Source organism: Cynara cardunculus (assembly GCF_001531365.2).
Source record: "Cynara cardunculus var. scolymus isolate 2C chromosome LG 9, CcrdV1, whole genome shotgun sequence".
In the NCBI taxonomy this organism is placed as follows: Eukaryota; Viridiplantae; Streptophyta; class Magnoliopsida; order Asterales; family Asteraceae; genus Cynara; species Cynara cardunculus.
In genome coordinates, this window is record NC_037536.1 from 17,768,490 (window position 1) to 17,783,285 (window position 14,796).

The following is a 14,796-nucleotide window of genomic DNA, read 5'->3' on the forward strand; positions in this document are numbered from 1 at the left end:
CCCTCCCCCCGTTAGGACACAACGTCCTCGTTGGGCCACATCGATCCGGGTCTGGCTCTGATACCATTTGTAACGCCCCCAGAACCCCGTAGCATGATATTGTCCGCTTTGGCACGCTATACCACAATGCCTCACGGTTTTGTTTTCCCCGCTATACCACAAGGGAAACCGGTCACACTAGGCTGAGGTATCCACACCCTTATAAGGAGTGCTTAGTTCTCCTCACCAACCGATGTGGGACGGGTTGTTACACTATCAAACAAAATTTAAATCCTGCACCAGTGCTGGAGTTCCTAAACTCTTCAGATCCTCTTAGTCATTCAACACTCTTCATTCAGTTCTACCCATCAACACATTGACAAAACAGAACCATGGTAAAATGATCAAGTTATATGTGATATGTTAAGGAGCATGCAAGAAAAATAGAAGTTCCGTAAAACACACACACATACGTATAGTTTGGTAAGTGGAGAAAGCATCACATGTACAATATCTCAATAAATGGCAATAAAAATGAATACGAACAAACTGGGTATATGGCTATCTATGAACAATATCGTAAGTACCCATTTCTTGATTGCAATGAATACCAACTTTAAATAAATAAGCTTACTTGATATGATACACCTTATATAGGTCACTTATTTATACTCAAATTGTACGAACCTAAACAAGTGTAATTATAATAACCCTCGTGAATGAGTGAAAATGAAATCTCGGCAGTACCATTTATCTACGTTGAACCAGAGTTTTGGTTACCTTCAAGAAGGAGGTACTTCTAATCTGTAGTGGGAACTTTGGTGAAATAATTGTTTTTATCTGATACTAGCCTACGAGAGCTTATTCACATGAAATAGAAACCAAAAAGTCAGAAGTAGCGATATAAGACCTATTTTGCATAATCTTAGTTCATACCGATAAATGAGTAAACTTGAAGGTTCAGAATCCAACGAAAAGATGGAGGGACCATTGAGCTTCTAGCTCAATTTGTTATTGCTTATTGCCTAGTTATCCACAAAATTTACATGTATCTAGTAGCAAGTTCAAAGACGAAATGATTACCATATGCAGCTTTTGGTTTACCAAACAAGTTGATAAGTCAAGTGTGCCATTGGTTGGCATCCGTGGCAATGGCTGGCACTCTTCCCAACACCAACGGACTTCTCTAATAAACTCTATCCATAGTACGGCAATGGCTAAACATAAATAACAACGAACTTTGGTAAGGGAAGTGAAACAAGAATAATGGTAGTCAAATAAAAAAAATTGAATCACTAGTTCAAGTTTTCAAGATAGTGTCACCAACAAAATCATTATATTTGCTACTATACCACGTATGTTGCAGTCTCCGAACCATAACGAGTGTAAGCAAAATTGAGCAAACAGATTTTCCAAGGGAGCGCCCTTGATAGTTCGAGAACTCTTGTGTCCGCCTTGGGGAGAAATGAGTCCAGGTCCTGCAATGAAGAGAGGTAATCAACAGTCGGCATGCATCTATATCTCGGCTGTGGAAATTTGAGTTGTATTCTTATGCTGTGATTTTCCATATTATCATTCTGGTCGATGACCATTCTGATCTTATCACAACTACTTCAGAACAGCAGAAGTAGAATTAGCAGGGGAAATAGAATGAACACACACTCCCGAAATGCAAAAATGCAAGAATTCAGAAAAACACTTGGGGCACGTAAAGTGCAAATCCAATGAAGATTGAAGACATAACTATGTTTAACAAGTTTAAACCACATCTTTTTCTAAATCATATAAGCATATCAAACCTTTCAGGTACGTAAAGATCACCAGTGGTCCTCTTTATCCCATGCTGCAGGAGTATAATTGGGTCTGAGACCACTAAGAGGTATCACCATTGTACTACCTAGTCCTGAGGGCATACCTAAGTTCAACGCTAGCAAGAACATAGACATAACCACAATGCATTCCCAATCAAGACGTGGAAACTTGAAGTGAGTTACTTGAATCACTGGAGCTTTAAGTACTCAACCCATAAAGTGGCTAGCTATCACCTATATCCACGTATTCTTTTTAGGTTAGGTTGTTCAAACGGGACGATAAAGAACTTGAAACCGGATGAATACGTGTCCATAAAACAAAAGAGCTGTGCAGAGAAACCACTTGATATGAAGGAAGTGCTCTATAAAGGGTATAGGTGTCTGGAACTGTCCCGTCTGGACAAAGCTAAAAAGCTACTTAACTAATCAGGAAATACATTAGAGATGGACCTTTCGAAGAGGAATTCAGGGAGCATGATTCATAAAGGTCTACTTAGATGGGAACATGTCTTTCTCTCTTACAATTTACTCTTGGTTAATAGTCTAGAGCAAATAGTGCAGATAAAGGCAATTTCAAGTTGAAGCAAGTAGAAAAATACTCATGTGCTACAAAATTTCATTTACACAACAAACTCTTAACATATAAATGATGATAGGATCTACTAGACCAAAACATGTAACAGACCACACAAAGGAAGCTTTCTATGCTCAAAACCAATATTTAGTGCCCAAAAATTGGTAGTTCCAATACAAGCAGTGCCACAGTAAAAGGGCAGGCCAGCTTCATGGAGCTTTTCAATGGTTAGGAACCAGCCTATGATCAGTAAATTGGTGTTTTCTGGTCAACGGTGGTATAATGACTAGGAAAGGGTATGTATACCAGTAAACGTGCATGTTACAAATATTTAATTGCTTGTATTGTATGAACATTGATCTTGTAAAGCCCAAGACTGGAACGACCTGCAACAAGTAAGAATGATATGGTCGTTTCGGGTTTATCATATGGTGTACCATTTAACAGACAATTGAACAAGAAAAGATATCCATCTGGTAAACCCCTGATTACTAAGAATATGGGGTTATTCATATCTTTAGAGAAGCAGCCTGTGTGGCTGACAGTTTAGCTTCTTTTGACTGCCTTCTATCATCTTAATAGATTTTGTAGCTCCATCAATTTGATGCCAGCTGATAATAGCAATCTGTTTTTGATAATAGATCAGTACTCACTTCCAATTAAATCATTTTTAGCTTGGGGATTAATTCTAAATGCTGCCTTTTGTTTCTCCATTGATGCATTGTCTGGACTCATGGTCATTTTATTCATTGCTGCTAACACAGGGGCGGACTTGAAGTCTTCATGGGGCCATCTGCTAATTGGCAGGGTGTTTTCTAATACTAAAAACGAAATGTAACCATCTGAGGCATGCAGACGACGGCTACATTGTCATAAAAAGTTGTAAAGCTAAATGACTTGATTGATTATCGAAGTTTAAGACTTCTCTTTGGAATTCAAGAATAACATGAAAAATCTTCCATCATTTATCTCAACACTAGTCTAGCAATACAAGCAATATAATATGTTTTCCATCATTTATGATACTTTTGTTGGGATGGATCGTATAAAGATATATGTGCTAATAACCATCCCTGAAGAGCTCTACCATGTAGAAAGCATAAACTGCTTAAAAGGAAAATGTACCCGCATGACAAAGATCTTTGAGCACGCGATCAAGAACTGTCGGTGGAGGAATTACTGCAGATGACTTCAATTTGTCAGATCCTGATGTTTCAACTGCAAAGAACCGTAACAGAAAAGTGAGCAATATAAAAGATTTGTAAATTATTTCACAAGACATCACCAAAAAGAACAGAAGCTTCAACCTGTTCTCTATAATAAAGGGAAAAAACACACAAATATACAGGCAATCTAAGCTGATTTATAGGTAAGCCCAGACCTGAAACAAAATCTTCCATGAATTGAACCTCCAAGGACATAGCCAATGCATCAATCAAGAGACGAAGTTGTGAAGCAAACCCAACCATGTTTCCCATATGATCACCCATGCTACACAACAATATTGCATCATTCTATAACAGTTGGGAGAAGATAAATCACCAGAGAATATGATCAAACTAAATTCCAAAATACAAATACATTAAACTCAGGAGGTCCATCAATTCTCTGGGACGAAAAATATAACAAAAAGAGTCAGGCCCAAATGACCATGATATTATGGTTACTTGACGAGTAAAGAAGAATGTAAAAATTATAAGCACAAAAAGTCCATCGAAGTATGTGGAGAAATAACAGTTTGAAGATAATCTAACAACAGAATTCCTTACAGATATGAAGAGAATTCGGGAACAATGAACCACTTTTGAGCCTCATGGATAGAAGCATTTTCCAGTTCAGCCATCTCCATGGAGCTTTCAACCGTTTTCTCTTCCCACATGGCAATCAATTCAAAAGCTGCAGACATTATATGCATATATAAGCAACAAGAAAGAGATGCATTTATAAAATATAACACAGATTTACCAAGGCTCCAAATATTCTCAATCTCCTATAAATAGCATGTTCAGTTTTTTTTCCAATTCCGGTGCCTGTTGACCAGTTTAGAGAGATAACAGGTTATAATTCTTGTTAACAAAATGCTTGCTACATTTCCTTGACCCAGGAACAACTGAAAGATTTGACAACAAAAAGGAAAAAGAATCGAGCATTAGTTCTTCGACACTCCAAAAAACTTATTAGCCCACTGAATATGGCATACACAAACTATATTGTAAAGCCCACTGAATATGGCATACACAAACTATATTGATCTTCCAGGGTCTTAGAGTAGCTTCATTTATGTTGCATAAGTGCATTTCTGCTCTAACAGGGGCATTATAGTCTCATTTACTACCAGTAACGACCTAACAACTGAAACTATGAACTAGAAGAAAGGCCACTGATGTTGCTAGTCTTGACAAACATTACCTTTTACGGGGTCTTCTGCAGTGTACCACTCACTCCAAGGACAATCATCATCCCATTGTAGTTTGTTGCGGCTATCACTTACAGTATCCACACCAGATTCAGTAATCTCGGAGTCGGATTTTTGCAATTCATTGTCATCATCGTAAGGAAGAGTTTTGTATGTTAGCTTCATGGTGAAATGAACTCTGAAGAGATGTGTCGAAAGGTCTGACGAGGAGAAGGCCTACAGCATAACAGTTCAGTTGATAAATAGCGAATAGAAGGTATGTGCAATGGCCAGAATGACGTTTCTAAAAGTGAGCTCAAGGTGCAAAAGAATTGGGAACTTTTAACTGTTAATTCAGTAGCTCAGCACAAAAATAGCGTGCAGTCAAACATGACATGGTTTAGAAAGTAGAAAAAGATAGCAAGTATAATCAAATTTCACAGGTATATTATATACATACATAACCATGTTTCCAGTGAGAGATTAATTAGAAAGGGCATAAGATTAAGATAACAGGCAAATAAATTGATGGTTTAAGAAAGCTACAGCCTCTGGAACATCCACTTACAAATTTAAAGAGAGAAACACATGAAAAATGCATTTTGAATGGCATAGAAATCTGATAGCACGTAGCCAAATCAACAAATTAGAGTTTGAGACTGATATAAACAACAGAGCCTATGGCATCAGAAGATAAGAGTGAGGGAGGTGACTTACAAACTTAGAGACAAACAGCTCATACAATCCCTCCAAATGCATAAGTTTTACTGGAACCTGACTAGCAATAAGATCTGCCTCAAATCTTCGAGTGAAGACTGTCCCCATACTTTGGATACCAATGTAAGCTTTTCGAGAAGGATCATGCACTGGAACAAATGCTGGCCATAAACTAAATTGTCCAAGTGTTCATAGAATCAGAATCCAAAGATATGATAGTTACGCTTCTCATCCAAGAGAACCAAATACTTAATTTGAATAGGTAGTTAAAAATAACCAAGTAAAAGAACCGACTTCTAACAACCAAGTAAAAACCTTAAAAGAATAAGTGAACTCCTGTTTTCCAATCTTCTATTTTTCAGGGCCATCATGTAACAACACTTGATACTTCAGAGAAAAACATTATATTCAACATAATTATAGAAGTAGACATTATATTGAGCAGCAGTCCCACCTAGAACAATTTGAGAAGGCTATAGCAACTGCACTTAGAAGCTTGCTAGCCTCTGGTGAATCAAGAATAACCCCACTGGCACTTTGAGGTGCAATCACCTGTTTACATTTGAAACATAAGTGCCTTTATATTTAATTATTTGACAGAGACATATGAAGGTTAAGATGATGAACTGTAGATACCATGAATTCCTTCACACCAAAAGATAATTGCAGGTCATGTGAAGTGCAATTCCAATCTACAACCTTTCCTGAGCAAGATAATGCAACAATGAATATGATAAGATTAGCAAGAAAAGGGCTGAAACTGAAACCGGTAGAGGTGTTTCAGATATACCAGCATTACTAATTTCGAAGTAGTACTCCATGCAATAGTTTTTCATAGCATATTTCAGCTCTGACTTGACCTTATACAAGTTCTTCGGTTCCCCCAGGGGAACAGCTCCCTTTTCCTAAAGGAAGAGTACACAAGAATATATCAATGGTGATAATCTCTTGGTGGCACAATTGCCAGAATACCAAATCTATATGCAGTTTGTACTAAACCATTAAAAGATGCCCGTTAGAAACAAAAGATATCCGAAATTCTGTACAGTTCCTAATGTTATAGCATACAGATTTCTTGATAAAACAGAAAAACTATAGTATATATACAGACGACAAACAGAATAAAAATCAAAACAAAAAATGAATTGAAAACGATAAGCAAAGCTACGCAAAAATCAAACAAAAAAAGAAGCAAGAAAGAAACGAAAGGGAAAGAGTATAAATAATTCTCTTAATGGTTAAAAGATACAATTATATCTGTATTGAGAGAGGGGAAGGGAAAGCCAGAAAGGTCACATAAAAAACATTCGACGTATATTTAGGCTAATGTCAAAAGGAACACCAGTTGGTTGGATTCTACGCTAAGATTTAGCAGTTGCATTTAATGCTCCTCATACTCCTTGAGCTTAATTAAACGATAAATGTCCACGGAGCAAAAGTAAATTAACACACAATTAAATTCTGTATCAAATACAATTTAGTATAATGTCTCCACAGATTTGTAAAACAAATATGCATACTGGAGTATCCTGTTACATCAAGCATACCAACAAATTTTTGGGACCACTTGCTAACCATTGTCGACAAACAGCCTCGATTTCTGATATGAACCTACAAATAACGAATTTAGCAAAATTAAATTCTTCCACTTTAAACTGACAAATGATCCAAACAGGTACGTATATAGAAACCTCTATAGGATTTGGACATGCATTAAWRTATATATATATATATATATATATATATATATATATATATATATATATATATATATATATATATATATATATATATATATATATAAAATACCTTTCCCATGAAGAGGCTAGGGTAAAGTCATCAAAATGTTCTAACTGCATGATAATAAACCATCAAGAAACAGTTAGTAGATCCTGTATTTCCTGGCATGTAAACGTCTTTAAGATTGACAGTACTATATACATGCACACACAGATTGCTAATATTCCAATGTAAACGGACTCCCCGTAAATGCTGTTTTTCAGGTAAATTACCTCAACCATTAACAAGAATGCTCAGAAGAACAACTCAACCTAACCTATCAACATTAATGAACGGTGTTGAAATCCTTTGAGCGTGAATTTGAGAATATCCCATCAACAAAATTAAAATAAAGCATTAGACATGCTTATAATTTGCTTTTTCTTCATTGTCCTCAGTGCAGCAGAAAATTGAGTACAACCATAGTATTTCCCTTCTTAAGGAAGAGACAACAGGGAAGAGACGCTACCATACAAACTTAATATAAAGAACCTTATTTATCAAAGGTTTACAAGTAGGCATTTTAAGTTAGCTTTTAATATAAGTCATAAGATGATATTCTTCTTTGAAATGCTCAACAACAACCAAGATCAATAATTAAGAATGACTTGATGCTCCAGTTTACTACTGTATACCACAACCGATATTCTTGATTATACTTTCCTCATTCCCACAAAGAGAGAGTGAGAGAGAGAGCTATGCATTGATTCTTTATGTCAAACAGATACCATCCAAAAGAAATTTCGATTTTTTTACCAATTTAAGACTGACATTCTTTGATACGTAGCAAATTAACAAGGTTGAAATCGTATCCTTGATTTCTTTCTCAAAACTTCATGATTTGGCACGGTTGAAAATTGGCCAATTTAATCACCAGAGTCAAAGTGTAGCTCCTTTTTGTTGAAACGGGAGAAAGAAATTTAGGAGAGGAGTAGGGACACAGAGAAGATTGTGGCCATCAGTACCTCTTCTTCTTCCTCAGCCTCGTTTACCATCTCATTCCTTTTCTTACTAGATGACGCCATTAAATACCTAAGATCGACCTCCTGTGTAATAGCACAACAGCATCAAGCAGATTTTTTTAGAATCAAAATCAGGAAAATATCAAATCACATACTTAAGACCAAGATATCAAAACAACGAAAGTAACATAAATTTCGATGTAAATTAACCTACATCATGAAAAGCTATATAGTATTTGAATCAAAATCAAATTGAGGAAAATCCCACATCAGATACTTATGACCAATACATCAAAACAAGGGGACAAACATCAATGTTCAATAGAAACTGACCTAATTCATGAAACACATTGCAGTACTAAGTGGAATCAGTAGATTAACACTCCAAAACGAAAAGCTGCATAATATGTAAATCAACAGGGAATTGAAGAAAAGCACGTCGATTTTGGGTTTTGAAATCGAATTAACTGCGACGAGAAGACGATCAACTGGAAGGCAGACGAGATCTGTTGGTTAGCGATAGGCATAAAAAGCACGTCGATTTTGGGTTTTGAAAACCGTTAAGCGTTTGGTTATTGAAAAAAGGATTCACGACATTAAAAAACGTGATCGGCAGGATTCGAACCTGCGCGGGCAGAGCCCACATGATTTCTAGTCATGCCCGATAACCACTCCGGCACGATCACTTTGATGGCTTTTTTTGTAGAATCCTGTAAATATGTTTTCTTTAGATATTAATTTTGAGAATTCAAAATATTATGTCATCCACTCGTTTGATACAAACTCTATCACCCGATCAAATGTTGATCAGACTGTATTACTTTTGTAAAATCATTACTTCTGATCGCTCAAGATTTGATCGGGTAAACGCTTTTTTTTTTTTTAATTAACCTAGATATTCAATTCGCTATGCAAGTTGACTAATCTCAAAGTGTCCACCTGCTTTGTAGATAGTTTGGTGGTCATCCTGGGATTAGTCAGCTTACATAGCGGGTTGGATATCAGGTTAATAAAATAAAATGATGATAAAGTTCTTGGTCTTTGCTATATTTGGTAACTATATAAAAAAATCTTATCTCTCTTACTTACTGGATAAGGTTCTTGGTCTTTGTTATATTTTTTATAAGGTAAAATTCTCGATTTTTATCATGTTCAACCAGCAAAGCAAATGATACTTAGGATGCAGGGGCGGAGTCAGAAAATTTATCCAGCAGATGCCTAAAAAATGTAAAAAAAATTTACATTTTCAAGGTTTAGAAAACCCTTTTGAGTATATATATTTTTTAATTAATACTTGTCCTAAATATTGTAGTAAAAAAGTTGAAAAACATGAGTGACATAAACAACATAACTATGTCTATATTTATATTTATATAAACAAATACAAGATACGTGTAGATAACCATATAAATAAAAAAATCATTTGAAAATATATTTATCGTAACAAAATTTACGAAGACGGGACCCAAAAAAAAAGGAATTTGAGGCTGATTTTTTAGCGTTAATGAATGCATGACCTAATTAGATACTGTTGATTTGTTGAATTTGTCTAACAATAATACGGAAATTTTATATCTCTTGTAGGATTGTATCCTTGTATTGCTATTTTGGCATTTTTATGGGCTATTTGATAGTTGCAGAATGGTTTGGTACAAAGTGATTAAAGGGTTCTCATAATATAATACAAAATGAAATATAATTGTTTGTAATCGTTAAGATGAAAATAGGGCGTTTAATGGTTAAATAAGACCCATGATACAAAATCATTCAAAGGACTTTAAAACCATTAAAAGACAGACTTTTTTTGCCAAACAAGATTCACCTCTTAATGATTCAGAAACTGTCTCTTAATCAAACTATTAAGAGGTAAATAAACAACCCTTACATAATCTATAGGTTAACTAAAGATAGAAAATTTATGAACTCAATAACCTTCAAATATCCATAAAATCTAGAAAAGCTAGATCATTAGTTTATAAGATTGACTTTAACCCGATCACAAACATCATCCAAAAAAAGATGTACAAATTTTAACAGTCCGCCATCATCTCAATTTTACCATTTGCTAATGTACCACCAATCCTGCAACATATATCGAGTGTATATATATATATATATTTACTCAGTTTAACATACAAGAACACCACATCCTCCATCATGGATAAAAGAATGGTCATTTACACCCCCTAACTTCTTTCCACTTCACACACACACTCACCAGTTTCTGTCAAAAGATCTCACCATCCTCTAACTCCTCGTCATCATCATCGTCGATGTATTCATACCCGTAATAGTACTCGTCCTTCAACCGTAGTCCGAGTTTCTCCAACGGGTTTTTAATCCCTGAATATTGGCACAGTTTCTCGAGCTCCCTTAGAACCGTTAGATTGTCATCCATGGTTACTGTTCTTTCCATCTGAAACACACAAATAGGAACGGATAAGGAAACAGAATCGGGGGGTTTCAAGATTGTGAAAAGCATGCATACCTTTTCTACTCTCTCTCTTTCTCTATCGCGTCTCATTTGCAAATCAGACCTTGCGTTCTCGAGAATGGCTTCTTTAGCAGCTCGAGCAGCTCTGATTCGAGACTCAATATTTGACTTCTCTGTAAACAACGATTTGGTACATCATCATCATCATGAGGTTTTCATCCGATGAATGATGAATAATGGAACATAATACTAAATATACCAACTAATCCTTTCAACAAAGCAACTTTATCACTCAAGGGTTGTTTGGTTGATGCTGAAGGATTTGCTACAGAATGATCAAGTGGTTAGAATGATTAAAAGGCTCTGCATCATTGATCATGAATATTATTTAGTTAATGTATGATTAAGAAGCAAGTTCTTTCTCATATTGGTTACGTTTTGCCTTGCATATATACATACATACATACATATATAAACACTTCATTTTCTAGAATTGGCAAATCCCATATCCACAAATCAAACAATCGTATTTCCAAGCCCATGCCCTTGCAACATAGCTTATTTTGCATTGCTTCCTCTATCCCATGAAAATTGTACACCATCAGTTCATAATAAATGTTCACAATGAAAAAGACAGACAGTATTATAAACTTGTAACTATTAGTTATTACACTTTATAATTAACTATATGACAATTTTACCCTTATTAATAGAGAGAGTAATGAATGTCTCCAACTCATAATCAAGGGTAGAATTGGAAACTACGCACTTACTTCTGAAAGTGAACACTTATTTTGGGACAAACAAAAACAGAAATGCCTACACTTGTTCTAGAATAGAGGAAATAGCATTTTTCCATTCTAAGAAAGATTCCAGGTTAAATTACCTATTTGCCCAGCATCTATCATACTAAGAAACAGATGATAATAATTTGGATCTACAAGATTCATTTACTTGCTAAAGGGTATTTTAGATCTTTGACGTATGGTCGCATTATACTTCCACAATGTGTCGAGTCACACATTATCTTGAATCAAATAGAAGATAACACATTGAAGAAAACTTCACATATCATCATCTATAATGAATAAATAAGTCAACATCATCATCTATAATGAATGATTATTGTATGCACCTTCAAGTTTTTTTCTTTCTGATATTTCCTTCATCTGTTGAGTTTTTACATAATCGTCCTTGCCCTGCATGATATTCCATACTCGCATCAAAATCACAATATCATACAAAAATCAAAATCACATATAAGCATGAGGTCGTAGCTTTTACCTTCTCCGTACTCGTAGCCAAAGAACATTTCACGACTCGTTTCAACTCCCATAAAGTGTCGTCACCAAACGAACCAAAAACACTCTCGATTTTCTCTTTTCTCGAGTAAATCAAACCATATTTCCGAAGAAAACCACGCATTGGTCCACTTAAGTCACCTCTTAATGCCACCATAAGCTCCTTCTTGAGCCTCGCCTTTTCCTCACAAGATATGGGAGGTTTCTCCTCAGAACATGTTGAAGCCTTGCTTGTATCTTCCGTTTTCTTGGCTTTAACACCACCATTAAGACCCTGTTTTCTAGCGGTTTTGCTTTCGGAAGTCTTGGATGGTAGCTTGATTGTGTCTAGCGGAATCTTTGGTCTGCTATTTTGGACACCAATTTGTTTAACAGCCCTGCAACCTTGTGTTGAAATCTTAGCCGGTAAACTATGGTGACCCTGTTCTCCGCCATTTTTGCTCAGTTTTATCAACTTTGCCTCTAAAGATCGCCAACTTTTATCAAAAAGATCATTCATCTCTTTTGCCATCAAATGAACACAGTTATTAGGAGGATTATATCGCATAGCATTGGAAAATGTGAGCCTGATGTCAGCAGCAAATGCTTCTGAAGAAGAATAAGTATCATCCTCCAATTTCTTACGAATTGTCCCCAAATCCATAGGATGAGAGATTATCAAGAAATAATCAGGAATGCCCAGCTCAACAGGATCCACGGGTTGATTAAAAACTGGTCCAAATTTATGGGCCATCAATGTTTTGAGAATCTTTACGCACTCAATCCTAACACCGTGATCCATCTTCCGCTTTTTCTGGGGTTGACCCTCCAATATTTCAGGCGGTTCGTGCCTTTTCTTAGACCCCGGTAAAATGATTTTCACCATTTTCAGTAGCTCTGAACTCGAATGAAATCTATTTTCATGTGCTAAAGAAGGGATGCAAAATATCACACTGCATAAAGAAAAGGTTAGTAAATAAATATCCACCAAGATACAAGCAACAAAAGGGAAAACAAAAACACATACAACCACCACAGATTCAAAAGATACAGATTTCAATACAGATTACACAACAATAAATCTATAATCAAAATGAGATCAGCTTTGTCAAAATTTAACAACTAAGCCCATCAAATCTTCCCTAAGAAAGTAAAATAGGATGCCATAGGGTACCTTAAACAAATAATTGAAGTGGATAAACCCTAAGAACGATACCAATGAACATTGATGCTAACAATTAAAAGTTCCCCTAAATCCCCGTAAGAAACCCTATTAATATTGTCCTTAACGAAACCAAAATCATTAATACCGTTGAGGATAATTTACATTCATAAGCCCTAATTACAAAACCCACTAATGTAAACGAATTAGAATAGATTGTTTTAACTATGAACCAAAATACTAATTACTTCAACCAATAAACAAAATTCTTCGATACGTTCACGATGAAACCCTAAATATAGTTCCAAAAACAGATAAAAATCGAAGCAATTACCTTTTACGATTCGCTACTGTTAAACCCTAGTAACAAAACCCATAAACGTTTGACTCTAAACCAAATTCAACTAACGAGAGAATCAAAACCGTTAAACCCTAAAAAGAAATCCCACAGACATTGGTTCTAAACGGCTAAAACCCGATCCTATAAAATTTTAATCGAATAACAAATATCGTTAATCCCGATTCCCAATAAAAATCCCATAAATATTTGATCGAAAAAAAATTAAATTTGGAGCTTTAAACAATCAAATACGATACCTGAACTTGAATGCAGCCGGCGAAGTTCTTGTTTTCAGTTGTTGCGGTAAAGTGGCGAACAGGGAGAGTAGTAGTGACGAAATAAAATCCCGACTAAAATAGCTTAATGGGTCGGGTCGGGTCGGGTCAAATGATCCATAAAGAATATATAACTACGAAATTGGTCCCTCAACTGTTTGGTGACATCACTTTTAGTCCATAAACTATTTAAAGAAATGACGTTTAAGTGAGTTTTTGATTAAATTTATGACTTTTCAACATCTGTTAAAGAAAAAATGGCTTTATACTTATAAAAAAATCATCAATTTAATTAAAATCACATTGAAAGTTGTATACCTAAAAATCTATCTTTTTTGTCCAAAAATAAACCTAGCAACTCATATTCAATAATTTTAAGCCGCGAGAGAGGAAGACGACAATATGTAGATTGAAGAAGTAACACCAAAATAAGAAAATTATATACACATCATATATGGCCGTTCCAAAAAAAAATTATTTTTTGCATATTGCCACCAACATGTTTTTCAGAGGCGCCCAATCAAATGCACTAACTCATACATGGGCTTTGAATGGGGTTTATGGTTCTTACGGTAAAAAAAAAATTCTCACATGATTCCAAGTCATTCATATTTTAATAACTAAGATGGGGATGGAAATTATGAAATCTGTTGCTTTTTGAATTAAATGTTAATTGTGCAAAACACATGTTGTCCATTTCACAAATCCTCCCAAATTAATTTTAATGTAAAAATGTGAATCGATAAGTAATAAAATAAATTAAGGGGCAAAAGTTATAGGTTATTTAAAAGTCCAGGGTTGAATTTTGTAACTACTTGTTTATTTTAGTAAACTACAAATTTAGTTCTTATGATTTGTCAATAACATTTTTCGTCTTTACAGTTTCAAATTATAAGATGATCATCATCTATATCTATACTATATTATAAAGCATTTGACTAAAACTCTTAAACTCTTAAAACTCTTAAACTCTTAAAAMCTCTTAAACCCGTTCATCCCTATCCGATTTTATCCCATATCTGAATTCGTGTAACTAACTGCAAATAAATACAATCAAATACAGGATAAACATCTCATTTTAAATATAA

General features: G+C 35.1%; 2 protein-coding genes and 1 non-coding gene across 3 annotated transcripts in view; all 3 read right to left on the minus strand.

Moving 5' to 3' along the window:
• LOC112518252 (rab3 GTPase-activating protein catalytic subunit) overlaps positions 1 to 8,762 on the minus strand; it is a 17,460-nt gene extending 8,698 nt beyond the window's left edge. The window contains exons 1-14 of the mRNA XM_025125886.1: positions 8,551 to 8,762; positions 8,221 to 8,301; positions 7,286 to 7,329; positions 7,024 to 7,087; positions 6,267 to 6,381; positions 6,113 to 6,180; positions 5,931 to 6,028; positions 5,477 to 5,648; positions 4,774 to 4,996; positions 4,134 to 4,260; positions 3,746 to 3,855; positions 3,490 to 3,582; positions 1,332 to 1,457; positions 1,063 to 1,196 (exon numbers count right to left, since the gene is read on the minus strand). Coding sequence (XP_024981654.1) covers positions 1,063 to 1,196; positions 1,332 to 1,457; positions 3,490 to 3,582; positions 3,746 to 3,855; positions 4,134 to 4,260; positions 4,774 to 4,996; positions 5,477 to 5,648; positions 5,931 to 6,028; positions 6,113 to 6,180; positions 6,267 to 6,381; positions 7,024 to 7,087; positions 7,286 to 7,329; positions 8,221 to 8,280 — 1,434 coding nt within the window. The 5' untranslated portion in view covers positions 8,281 to 8,301; positions 8,551 to 8,762. The remainder of the gene's footprint in view (positions 1 to 1,062; positions 1,197 to 1,331; positions 1,458 to 3,489; positions 3,583 to 3,745; positions 3,856 to 4,133; positions 4,261 to 4,773; positions 4,997 to 5,476; positions 5,649 to 5,930; positions 6,029 to 6,112; positions 6,181 to 6,266; positions 6,382 to 7,023; positions 7,088 to 7,285; positions 7,330 to 8,220; positions 8,302 to 8,550) is intronic.
• Positions 8,763 to 8,821: 59 nt separating this feature from the next.
• TRNAS-AGA lies at positions 8,822 to 8,903 on the minus strand. The gene has a single exon. It is a non-coding gene; the product is annotated as a tRNA-Ser (tRNA).
• Positions 8,904 to 10,241: 1,338 nt separating this feature from the next.
• Positions 10,242 to 13,789, minus strand: LOC112517643 (transcription factor GTE12). The gene is made up of 5 exons (XM_025125006.1): positions 13,691 to 13,789; positions 11,936 to 12,884; positions 11,787 to 11,850; positions 10,706 to 10,824; positions 10,242 to 10,633 (listed from the first exon to the last, which is right to left on the minus strand). The coding sequence occupies exons 2-5, from the start codon at positions 12,815 to 12,817 to the stop codon at positions 10,445 to 10,447; spliced, it is 1,254 nt and encodes a 417-aa protein (XP_024980774.1). The 5' UTR covers positions 12,818 to 12,884; positions 13,691 to 13,789; the 3' UTR covers positions 10,242 to 10,444.
• Positions 13,790 to 14,796: the final 1,007 nt, after the last annotated feature.

Excerpts from the sequence above, each read along its gene's own strand:
- LOC112517643 (XM_025125006.1), bottom strand. The coding sequence starts at position 12,817 with ATGGTGAAAATCATTTTACCGGGGTCTAAGAAAAGGCACGAACCGCCT. Across the intron at positions 10,825-11,786 it reads AGAAAGAAAAAAACTTGAAG|AGAAGTCAAATATTGAGTCT; the intron begins GTGCATACAATA and ends CGTTGTTTACAG. Across the intron at positions 10,634-10,705 it reads AAAGAGAGAGAGTAGAAAAG|ATGGAAAGAACAGTAACCAT; the intron begins GTATGCATGCTT and ends TGTGTGTTTCAG.